The 12,208-nt window shown below is 39.0% G+C and overlaps 2 protein-coding genes across 6 annotated transcripts; both read right to left on the reverse strand.

The window, feature by feature from the left end:
• Nucleotides 1–621: 621 nt before the first annotated feature.
• Nucleotides 622–2,889, reverse strand: LOC115777407 (arylamine N-acetyltransferase, pineal gland isozyme NAT-10-like). The gene is made up of 2 exons (XM_030725320.1): nucleotides 2,822–2,889; nucleotides 622–1,541 (listed from the first exon to the last, which is right to left on the reverse strand). The coding sequence occupies exon 2, from the start codon at nucleotides 1,534–1,536 to the stop codon at nucleotides 664–666; it is 873 nt and encodes a 290-aa protein (XP_030581180.1). The 5' UTR covers nucleotides 1,537–1,541; nucleotides 2,822–2,889; the 3' UTR covers nucleotides 622–663.
• Nucleotides 2,890–4,272: 1,383 nt separating this feature from the next.
• Nucleotides 4,273–11,516, reverse strand: LOC115778286 (arylamine N-acetyltransferase, pineal gland isozyme NAT-10-like). 5 transcript variants are annotated; one of them, XM_030726347.1, is made up of 3 exons: nucleotides 11,285–11,516; nucleotides 7,737–7,870; nucleotides 4,278–5,416 (listed from the first exon to the last, which is right to left on the reverse strand). In XM_030726347.1, the coding sequence occupies exon 3, from the start codon at nucleotides 5,409–5,411 to the stop codon at nucleotides 4,539–4,541; it is 873 nt and encodes a 290-aa protein (XP_030582207.1). In that variant the 5' UTR covers nucleotides 5,412–5,416; nucleotides 7,737–7,870; nucleotides 11,285–11,516; the 3' UTR covers nucleotides 4,278–4,538. The 5 variants fall into 5 exon arrangements, with proteins under 5 accessions (XP_030582212.1, XP_030582207.1, XP_030582209.1 ...); XM_030726349.1 differs by lacking the exon at nucleotides 11,285–11,516 and adding an exon at nucleotides 8,121–8,159; XM_030726348.1 differs by lacking the exon at nucleotides 11,285–11,516 and adding an exon at nucleotides 8,035–8,135.
• Between the last annotated feature and the right edge of the window lie 692 nt (nucleotides 11,517–12,208).

The following is a 12,208-nucleotide window of genomic DNA, read 5'->3' on the forward strand; positions in this document are numbered from 1 at the left end:
TCTGATTGGATGTGATCCAAATGAAGGGCGGTACCAAAGTTGAAGTCCCGCCTCCAGTAGACAGGTTGTGCGGATTGCAGGTTGCGCTGTTTTGTCAAGAAAACTTGTCACTTCTCCCACACGTTCCAGAAAGGCCCCTCACCATTTTTAGCAACAATGTTACAGACCTTTAATTTTAGTTACAAAACAAAGGAATTGACGGTGATGAGATGATACAAGGAGAATATACTTGAAAATTAAGATGTAGGTGCATTTATAGGGTTCAAATAGTTAAATCTTCTTTGAGCTTACAGATCAGACTTTGGTATCACTGAATGTTTGATCTCACTGATTAAAGTTACGGCCAAATATTTTATAGGATATTTGGGAAATGAAAAGGTGTTAATCTTTGTCTTGATCTGTTTGTATACTTCACTATGTGGCAAGCTTTTATATTGATAAATTGTTTAGTATTTTATTTAAATCTTTTCTTCAAAACACCAGACCTGCAGAAGTTTGTGAATAAAATAAAAACACTGAAAGGATGCAGTCACCTCTTTATTTCCATATAAGTGGATCATATTATACAAAAACACAACATTCAACACCACTGAATTGTTCAAATAACCAGATGAGCTTCATCCATGCCACTGTCTTCAAGCAGGCCATGTAATGGATAATTTTCTAGAACTCAAGGAATACTTTTTTGTTTACAGCCTTAAGTTTGTTCTGCAGCTTTATGTTAAACTTTTCCCTCAGAATTTCCTCTAGTTCATCATCTGTTATGTTTCTGATGTCAAACGTATCAACACCTTCCTCAGGTTTGAAGGTGACTTCATTGTAGAGCAAGCCAATCAGGACTCTGAATCCTGTGGGAGTCTGCAAAGAGCAGATGGATTTGTTGGTGAACAGTGAGGCGGGGTCTGTCTGGAGGGTGTGGTTTGCCTCTAAGAAGTTATCTACCTCGCGAGGCTCCAGGGTGAAGCCGTAGATCAGCCGTGTTTCCTTCCTGTTTAACAGACTTGAATTGGCAAATTCTGGATTAGGAACCTGAGTTGTTCTGCCGGTCTTCTCCAGCATCCACATGTCCCCCTTGTCTATTAAGCGAAAAACACCTCCTGCCTGAGGCTGGTCCTTTCCAGAGATGAGCTCCAAGGGCTCCCAGATTTGACCTGATAATCCAAAACTTACATCTGCTATATAGGCCTTTCCATCAATGATGACCTTGTTAATCAGATGGACTTCTGTGGACTCAAATGCATCACTGTTATTGTCAAAAACTCTGGAGCCCAAGATTGTGGGGTCATAGCCCATTTGTTTCAGGACCCAGTTAAACAGGTAGTTGCTCTCAAAGCACCAACCTCCACGGCTGCTCCTCACCACTTTATTAAAGATGACCTCGAGGTCAATGATGATCTTCTCACCACAGTGGATGCTGAGGTTCTCAAACGGGATGGACATGATATGCTGCCAGTGGATTTGCTTCAGTGTTGCAAGATCTGGTTTATCACGGGAGCCATGGAAGTCAATCCTTTTGAAGTATTCATCCAAATTCATCTTGCCTGTAAAATGAAAGACATCACAGATTAATGTTCTTTGGAGCAAACATGTTTAATCTTACCTTGTTTCTATAGCCAGTGTCAGTTTACCCTGTGATGCACATAATTTCAGTGACATAGTTGAAGTCTAATTTTGCTTCCAGGACAGAACACATTACAAGTCTTTGGAAGGTCAATTAAATCATCACCACTGTACAAACTACTATTTACTAGTTTTTACTGGTGCAATAGTATCTGTGACTAATTCTGCCATGCTATATTAACATCCTCCATCACATTACACAAATCTTAGACTACATATGGCCATAAACAGTAGCATCAAAATGTCTCATTGGTCTAACCGGTGTAACATGTTTATTAAAAATACCTTTGTTACTTTCAAAGTACAATAGACAATATCAGTTATTTTTGCAGTTACCCCCCCTCCCCCTCCCCCTTTGTGTGACTCCACTTGAGTCAGAGCAAACAGTGAGATCTACAACACATGAGCAAGTATCAGAAACCTGAGTAGGTTCATTAACTGACAAATCAAACATATGCATAAAATATTCAAGACTGCATTTTTAGGCTATATGCTTTACAGTACTGTGCAAAAGTCTTGAGCCAGCACTCATTCCTTTATATTTCACTTCCAAGGAGTCAGACTTTCTTGCAATTTTTAAACATGATCTTGAGCAATAGTGCTCCAGGCACTAAAGGCACTAAAGGGCTTTCAAAGTTTCTATTTGGATATTGGCTCCTTTTTCAATAATTTCAGCCCAGTCCTTGTACTTGACCATTTTCAGAGTTTTTTTTGTTGTTGAACCACTTAACACTGACTTTTGAATCATTCAAGCATAAAAACTAATTCAAGGGAAGAACCAGTTTTATGTCTACACAGACAACTTAAGGAACCAATTTGAAAATGTGCCTTAAAGCACTTTGCTACTAGCAGCCTGTTACAATTTCTTAAGTTGAATGTACAAAAAAAGCCAGAGATATGGCTTTTTTTTTTGCACCAACACGATAACTCCCAGAGTGCTATTAGCCATCAACTTGACATATCTCAGCATGTTGTACAGTGTATCCTTAAAAAAAAAATGAAATAAAATTGCGGAAACTGGACAAGTGGAGGACAAAGAAGTGGCAGGCCTTAAAACCAAGCAACCCCCCCCCCCCCAAAAAAAACTACATGTATCAGAAAGTTCTTGCATGGTCACCATCCTTTTTTTTTTAAGTGCAATAGTTTCTTGTACCCTATAATTAATTGGCCCATCGTGCCGAACCTTAAGACGACCCCTTACCTCTGGTCTGTGACGTAACCTGCAGCTGCGTGCTGTTCTAGTTGGTAGCTGATGACTAATTGCGGTGTAGCTGTCCATTCTCAGCTGCAGTTATAAAGAGCTCAGTTATCACCACTAGAGGCACTAGTAATCAACGATTTACGGAAATGCAACTTATTATATTTTTGTTAATATTCACATTTCCCCTCTTGCACAACTACAGAATAAATTATACACTTCTCAAAAATTAAAGGCACACTTTTTAATCATATTATAGCATCAAGTCAATTAAACTTCTGGGATATTGTACTAGTCAGGTAAGTAGCAGAGGGGGGTTGTTCATCTGTTTCAGCTGCTTTGGTGTTAATGACATTGACAACAGGTGCAGGCCTGGAGGATGAAGGAATTGATACCTTTGACTGACCGAAATCTTCTGGGACATCCGAGGCCGCCAGGTTGCACCTCTGACTGTTCAGAAGCTCAGTGATGTCCTGGTCCAGATCTGGGAGGAGATCCCCCAGGATACCACTTGTAGTCTTATTAGGAGTATTTCCCGACGCTGTCAGGCATGCATACAAGCACGTGGAGGCCATACAAACTACCGAGTAGCATTTTGAGATGAATTAATTTTCGACTAGCCTGCCACATTTTTTTTTCGGGGCGGCTTTGAATTCAGCCCGTCCATATTAGTATAGATATCCACCATGATTTCCCCCATTGAGATCTGATGTGTTTTCAAATGTACCTTTAATTTTTTTTTAGGAGTATATTTGTACCAATTAGAGCACAAAGACTGTAGACCTAAAGTCCATATTGGGAATCACGGATTAAGGTAAAATTATCTACTTTACTTTTATTCCAAACTTTGAACTGTGGACTCTCTGTACTAACGTATTTTTAAAAAAATTTTTTTACAGGTTGAGAATGCAGTGAAGTACCTTTCTGAAAAGTCGGTTTGGCATGTCGCATTTTTTTTTCAGGCATGAAGCTGCAACCAGCTGATAAACATATGGAATTCAATTCGAGTACACTACCCATGCTGTATTTGTGAAAAGGAAAATAATGTATAGGTTTACCACAAACAGAGGTAATCTTTAAAAAAAAAAAAAAAAAAAAAAAAAAAAGTTTAGCCCATCTGGCGCATCGGTTTAATTTTTGTATGTATTTGTAAACCTTATTAATACTGTTTTCTAAATTTACCTTAATACTGTATAAACTTACAGATAAACCTTGGACTGGAAAATGGACGAGGCGTTTTACTAACGGAGAACTTAATTAGAACAAATTAATGTTAGACACTGAAAATGGTTTTAATGTAGTTAAACGCAGCACCATGCCTACAATACCACAAGGTGGGGTTATCGTACCACTTACCACAGGAAGATTAACGTTCACATTTTTGACAAAGAACTGTGTTTAAAGTGACAGGTAATCATTTCCAGACAAATTTAGTTTCACGGTGATATTTAATAACTCAAAGTTTAATCTTGGTACTGATCTGTTTATGTGGTGAATCAAATCTTTCCATATCTGGACCAGCACAAAAATGTGTGTGACCAAAATAAAATAACACATTGAAAGGGTGTTTACTTCTTTTAGTCATAGAAATGCATCATTTATATCACACAAAACGTCACATTCAACACTATCATATTTTAAAAATTCAGAAATCCAGCGAGCTTCATACATGCTGCTGTTTCAGAGCTTCCTCAACGCAGGCTATGTGCTGTTTAATTTCCTAAAGTGTGTAGCATTCTTTTTTGTTTACAGCCTGAAGTTTGTTCGGTAGCTTCACATTGAACTTTTCCCTCAGGATTTCCTCTAGTTCATCATCTTTTACATTTCTCATGTCAAAGACATCAACACCTTCCTCTGGTTTGAAGGTGACCTCACTGTAGGTCCAGCCAATCAGGGCTCTGAATCCCGTGGGAGTCTGCAAAGAGCAGATGGACTTGTTGATGAACAGTGAGGCGGGGTCCGTCTGGAGGAGGTTGTTTGCCTGAGAGAAATGATGTGGTTCGCGAGGCTGCAGGGTGAAGCAGTAGATCTGCTTTGTTTCCTTCCTGTTTAACAGTCTTGATTTAGCAAATTCTGAATTAACGACCTCTGGTTTTCTGCCGGTCTTCTCCAGCACCCACATGTCCCCCTTGTCTATGAGGCGAAAGACACCAGACATCTGAGGCTGGTCCTTTCCAGAGATGAGCTCCAGAGGCTCCCAGATTTGCAATGACACACCAAAACTTACATCTGCTATATAGGTCTTCCCATCAATGACTACCTTGTTAATCAGATGTTTTTCTTTAAGATTAAATTCGTCACTGGTAATGTTGAAAACTCTGGAGCCCAAGGTTGTGGTGTCATAGCCCATTTGTCTCAGCACCCAGCCAAACAGGGAGTTGTTCTCAAAGCACCAACCGCCACGGTTTCTCCTCACTATCTTATTAAAGATGACCTCAAGGTCCATGGTGATCCTCTCACCACAGTGGATGCTGAGGTTCTCAAATGGGATGCACATGATGTGCTGTCTGTGGATCAGCTTCAGTGTCGCAAGATCCGGTTTATCATATGAGCCACTGAAACCAATCCTTTTGAAGTACTCGTCCAGATTCATCTTGCCTGTAAAATGCAGAACATCACGTGGGTTAATTTTCTATTCAGCAAATCCATCTCTTGCCATCAAAGTTTTAAAAGGAATTCGTGCAGATTCTTTTAATTCAGTCTGATGCGGACGCGGGCGATTTCATGTTGCAATCAGCACAAATCATTCGTTTTAGCACTTTTGTTTAAAACAGAAAATAATCTGCTACAAGAAAGTCAGAGCAGAAATGTTTAATCTTAGCTCGCTTGATTCGGATTTGGAGGGTATGTAACATTAACGAGATAAATCCTCCCTTTTAAGGTTGATAAGCTATCTTCCCAGGTTTTTTTTTAGTTCCAATCAGAACACTTTGAGGAAAAGATTCATGAAAAAGAAAAAAAACAGCAGAACCGCTGCCAATTGTTTTACTGAACAAAGAGTTCAACAAAGCACAAAAAGATAGAGGAAAAAAAGTGAAGCTCCCTCAGGGGTTCCAACCTTAAGCAGATCAACAGGTGATAGTAGCAGGTCGAGGAAAAAGCTCATGGGGCTTCTGAGAGCCTCTATTTATTACTCAAAGGGTTGTATAATCACTCCCTTTTTTATTATGTCATAGCTCCTGATCTTTGTAGTTGTGTTTCAAAGTAACCTTTAGCACCAATCACTTCACAATTTTGGCCGAAATGTTTTTTAAGACTAATTCTATACCTTGAATATGTTTACTTGCCTCGATTTAAAATCTTACACTTCATGGAAGTGGCCTGAACTTTGACAGTTTTACTTTTACTTTTATACTATTAAATTTATCCAGCCCTTCTTGATATTTGAACTACTTCTACTTTGCACGTCTAAACCCCTCAGACTGAGCATTTTACTGCACTCTGTATATATATTATTATGCTTCTGTACATATACTGCTCCTGACATCATATGCTCTTTGTTTTTAATCACCACTCAAGCACATCTGGTTAGGTGCAATCTGCATTTTGTTGCACTGTAATTGTGACTCATGCAGTGACAATCATTTTTTTCTCTCATGTGCCTACATGTGATGCTTACTCAGCATTTCTTTGGCACTTCTCCCACCCCCCTCACCTCTGTGAGAAAAAAAGATTACATTATGGAAAATCCCTAACTTTCCCTAACCTTAACCTGGGTAGTTCTTGAAAAGTGCCAAGTCCTTTGATTTATGACATGCACCTGTACAGGCTGCCCCCTAACCTGCCAGGCAAACAGCCCCAGAGTGAGACACAATAAAACATAACTTCTTTTGATGAATCAAATGGTGACATAAAATTTATCTGAAGTAAGCATACATCAATCAAAACAACACTTGTAAATGCATTCATCCAAATGTATCCTGTTTGTAAAAATGATAGGATGCATAATAATCTATACACAAGATAGAGGATAGAGTTTATACTGTATTCTGTATGTCTTCCTTCACAAAAAAAATTGAACACTTATCAAGATTACACTGAGTTTAAGGATCAGTCCTCCATCAGGTTAAAAGTTGCACTTAAACTTAAAGCCAACTCCTCAACGTTTTGTAAAGTAGTTCTTATTTTGAAAAATTTGCTGTAATTGGAGCCAAAATTGCTCATGTAACACACCTTCCTGTTTTATCACACTTTGCAGGGGTGGCATGTTTTGTACAGATATGAAATGTGCAGCCCTGCAAAACTTTATGCAAATTTTTCGTGTCAGTAAAATCGTGCCACGACAAACTCAGTTGTACCTTGATCTGACATTAACCCCTTAACTGGCAGCAAATAAAATCACCTGAAACAACTACATAACACCCTCTGGTTATTATTGGCTCTGAACAACCCATTTCATAGCCTATTAATCGGCTGCGTCTGGTCCGCGGGCCGAATGAAGTGCATTTATATGGCAGGCTAGACCCGCCCATTTTGACTGACACCTCATTCGGCCAATCATGTTAAGAAATGGGTTTCCCAGAGCCAATAATACTCAGAGGGCGTCACGTAGCTTTGTCAGGTGATTTGGTGCAGCCAGTTACATGATTGGCCGAATGACGTGTCAATAAAAATGGGAGGGTCTAGCCTGCCATATAAAAGGGACTACAAACGGCCCGTCACCGGGCCCTTGCCAGTTAAGGGGCTACAATATGACATCCTTCTTGTCAGTTAAATCCTGACAATCTGAGTTAATCAGTGATAGAGCTGGTGCACAGCAGCTACTTCGCTGAGAGAAATAAGGAAAGAGTACACACATACACACATGAAAATAAATATTTATAGACTTTCATGCATGTAGCTTTTAAAGTTCCTGCAGCAGCACCCTTAAATTTATAACATATATACATTAGGAAAGAAGAAAAAAGGCATTCCTCACCTCAAAAGAGAAAAGTCCAGTCCACAGACAATAAATAATATGCTCAGAGGTTTCGCAACTATTGCCTTATGTGGTGCACTTGAGATTGATCACGAGTTAACCAGTGACAGAGTTGGTTCACGTCTGCTGCTTCACTGAAAGAAATAAAGAGTACACAATGCGTACACACATGAAAATAAGTACTTTCATGCATGTGGCTGTTAAGAGTTCCCGCAGCAGTGCCCTCAAAATTATAATATATATACACACATTTGTAAAGATGAAATAAGCCACTGCACAGGCAGTAATTAATACATACATTTTCCTGTTCTCGGTGGAGACAGACGCATTTTTTTTAACGGTGTTCATAATGAACACAGTACGAGATGATTTTTTTGAACCTACCTATCCCAGTGTATCTCTTTCTGTTTTCCTGCTAAAGGTAGCGCCGGTAAAATGGCTGCATGACCTCAGACACCTGCCCCCCCTGTTTGTGTTTGTCTCTGTTTGTATTTCTTGGATGGGTGTTCTGTTAACTGTAATTTCCCCATTGTGGGACTAATACAGGTATTCTTCGTATTCGTATACAAAGGTTTTTCAACTATTGCCTTATATGGCATGCTTGAGAATGTGTGTTATATACCTGTGATGTAGTTAAACTCTATATTAGTATTCACATCTCAGTGATTTCTTGTCAAAATAGTTTCACTTTAAGTTGGTCTTATAACAGAATATTTGCTCTAGTTCTTTTCTAGTTAGTCTTACTGTTGGTTTTGCATAAGGTTTGCTATAAAAAGAGGCAATATTACAAGCACAATTATCTATTAGGGTACGTGGTCACTTTTATTGTGCAAAACCCAGCACATGGTGACAGAGCCCGATCGTTTTTAAAGCAGCTGCCAGGCTGATAAAAGTTCTTATTGATAGAAAAAAACCCATCAGAAATATATTTTTTCTTTTGCTGAAAAAGGTTTATTTTGATGCCCATTATAGGACCCTCCCTCAGAATAACATATGATGCCTCCTCTTTTTTAAAGAGAATAAGCAGTCATGACATCATGTTTATAAAAGCAAGAGACCGTGACACAGAAAACAGAATAAAACAACAAACCAGGTTTAATATAAAACTCAAACAGCAGTTGTCCATTCAAGACAGTTAAACATTAGTTTAGGTTATGCAATCTAACACTTGTTGATCTATACTAGGAGCTGGCTTTGCGGGGTTAAGAGGAGGATGTGAGTGTCAGTCAGGTAGGCCTGGAGGACATATTTAATATACAAACATGATTGTATTAACTGATGCTGCTGTAATGACCTCACACTACTTAATACTTCACCATTCTCTGTCATCATGAACCTCAGCGCGCTCCTCCGGTAGGTTTAGAGGTTTAGCAATGTTTCAGAATAAATAATATAAAGGACCCAGTTATCATGTATAAGCATGATAGCTTCACGATGGTGAACAGATATACAGGTAATATATTTTTGAAAAATTCTGCACACAGAATCTTCTTTCTTCAATTTGGGATCAAAATGTTGCCTTTGTAAGAATGTTGTGCGATAACTGAAATTATTATTAAATTGGAGACAAAGAGTGTGCGGACTTTTTCCCTTTTTTAGCAATATATTGTGATTTTTTTTTTTGTCAGGATGTGGTCAGGTTTGCACGTCATGGACATCAGTTTTCGCCTTTTGCCATTTTACAAGGTTGAGGATAAATACTGTAAATGAAATAAGTTATCATACTTTAGGCATTATGATATATGAGTGAGTAGATGTACAAATATATCTTAAAAACTAAAACACACAAGCTTATTCAAGATAGTTAAAAACATGGAATGATTTTCCTTCATCCTATATATATATATATATATATATATATATATATATATATATATATATATATATATATATATATATATATAAAGGTAGCTTAGATTTAGGACTAGCTCAGGTGACCCTGAACTATCCCTTGATTCTGTAATATTTAATTTGCACATTATGGTTTATTTGCCTTATACTTGTAATTATGTAATGATTATGTGTGTGGACCCCAGGAAGAATGGATCTGTAGTGGCTAATGTTCATTTATTTAATTCAAAGAGCTGTTAGTGTTTCAAATACATTTTTTGCTACTTCAACATAAAAACCTGATATGTGAGGGCTTTTTTTTCAAAGCGTGTACCAGGATTTGTTGCTCATGAGCTTTAGTTTGTTCTGCAGCTTTATGTTGAACTTTTTCATCAAAATTTCCTCTATCTCATCATCTGATATGTCCCTCATGTCAAAGACATCAACACCTTCCTCAGGTTTGAAGGTGACCTCACTGTAGGTCCAGCCAATCAGGGCTCTGAATCCTGTGGGAGTCTGCAAAGAGCAGATGGACTTGTTGGTGAACAGTGAGGCGGGGTCCGTCTGGAGCTTGTGACATTTATCTATGAAATGATCAACCTCGCGAGGCTCCAAAGTGAAGCAGTAGATCTGCTTTGTTTCCTTCCTGCCCACCAGACTTGATTCAGCAAATTCCAGATTAACGACCTCTGGTTTTCTGCAAGTCTTCTCCAGCACCCACATGTCCCCCTTGTCCATGAGGCGAAAGACACCCACTGCCTGAGGCTGGTCCTTTCCAGAGATGAGCTCCAGAGGCTCTCGCACTTGTGATGACACCCCAAAGCTTACATCTGTTATATAAGCCTTCCTGTCAATGATGACCTTGTTGATGAGATGAGAGTCAAGAGGGCCAAAATCATTGAGGAAACTATTGAAAACTCTGGAGCTCAGTGTTGTCGTACTGAAACCCATTTGTCTCAGCACCCAGCCAAACAGGGAGTTGTTCTCAAGGCACCAACCTCCACGGCTGCTCCTCACCACCTTATTGAAGATGACCTCAAGGTCCATAGTGATTCTCTCGCCACAGTGGATGCTGAGGTTCTCGAATGGGATGGACATGATGTGCTGTCTGTGGATCAGCTTCAGTGTTGCAAGATCCAGTTTATCATAGGGGCCACTGAAACCAATCCTTTTGAAGTACTCGTCCAAATTCATCCTGTTTGTAAAATGCAGGTTATGACAGGATACCTAATAATTCATACATAAGACACAGGATAGAGTTTATACTGTATAAGATTACACTGCATTTAAGGATCAGTCCTCCATCAGGTTAAAAGTTGCACTCATATCTGCAAAGCCAACTCCTAAACATGTTGTAAAGTTATTCTTATTTTGAACAATTTGACCTAAAATTGCTCGTGTAGCGCATCTTCCTGTTTTATCACACTTGGCAAGGGTGGTACGTTTTTTTTTTACAGATATGCGCAGCCCTGCTCAACTTTACGCATGTTTTTCGTGTGAGTAAATCATGTAAAAAGAGAAAGGCAAGTTCGACAAACGTTGATCTGTGTCCCTGTAAACGTATACCCTAAATATTTGTTACCGAGATCATCGACATATACGCATGCTTTAGAAAACTTAAAGCGCGGCGGCGGTGCTTCACTATTGCGGGCGGTTCCCGTTAAGAGTTTAGTGCACTTTTTACTTCACTGATCATCTTACATAACACAGCCACTTACCTTTGGACTGTGAACTAACCCGCAGCTGTGTTGTTCTTTCAGATGGAAACTGATAGTAAAAAATGACGTCGTCGCGTTTAACTTTCAGAGGCTTGCAGTTGAATCACCACTAGAGGGACAACTAATCTTTATTTATTTATTTAATTTATTTCTTTTCCCCCCTAACATAACTACTGATTAAATTATCGTTGTAATTTGGGGACAAAGACTGTATAGTCAATTTCGGGCAATAGTTCGCTCCTTTTTTCGTTCTAATAGACAACTCCACTCCCAGTAAATTTCGTAGGTTAAACTTTTTTTTTCTGGCAATTATCATGATGTTTTTGGTAGAAGTGGTTCAGGAACTCTATAATAGTTTAATTTTTTATATTTTTTTAAGGGATTTGACTTCAGCAAAAATGCCTTCCTGTAAATATAAGGGACGACACAGCACAATGAGTCACTTTACGGCAAGTGCCATTTTGATTTCAGGCATGAAGCCAGAAGCCGCAGCAGGCGAGTTTCTAACAGCAGCATCCTGATAGCAACCACCTTCACATCACTACCAGCAGCTTCATATACACACAGCCAGGTTTCTGTCGTGCTTCAACGAACACTTTTAACGTATCGTTAGCTTGTGTGAACGGGTACCGTCAAAGGGGTATGTCCTGCCGTGAATAAGAAATAGTTTTATTGATCCCAGAGGGAAATAAATGACTGCATTTTATGGGCAAAAAAAGGGGACATAAATAATTTTTTCAATTTTAGTTCGGGCAAATTAACGACATTTTATTTGGCCTTTTTCTAGAATCATTTATAAATATTTATTTTGCCGTTTAGCTACATTCACCCCTCACTGGCGAGCGCCTCCTGCTGCTCCTCCTGTTTAATTGCAGCCAGTTTTAAGCCAATACCGGACGTCTTTATGCGCTTTCAAAACAAAAG

The sequence above is a fragment of the Archocentrus centrarchus genome, chromosome 3 (assembly GCF_007364275.1).
Source record: "Archocentrus centrarchus isolate MPI-CPG fArcCen1 chromosome 3, fArcCen1, whole genome shotgun sequence".
In the NCBI taxonomy this organism is placed as follows: Eukaryota; Metazoa; Chordata; class Actinopteri; order Cichliformes; family Cichlidae; genus Archocentrus; species Archocentrus centrarchus.

What these genes read in the sequence shown, in the direction of transcription:
- LOC115777407 (XM_030725320.1), bottom strand. Translation starts at nt 1,536, where the DNA reads ATGAATTTGGATGAATACTTCAAAAGGATTGACTTCCATGGCTCCCGT.
- LOC115778286 (XM_030726352.1), bottom strand. Translation starts at nt 5,411, where the DNA reads ATGAATCTGGACGAGTACTTCAAAAGGATTGGTTTCAGTGGCTCATAT.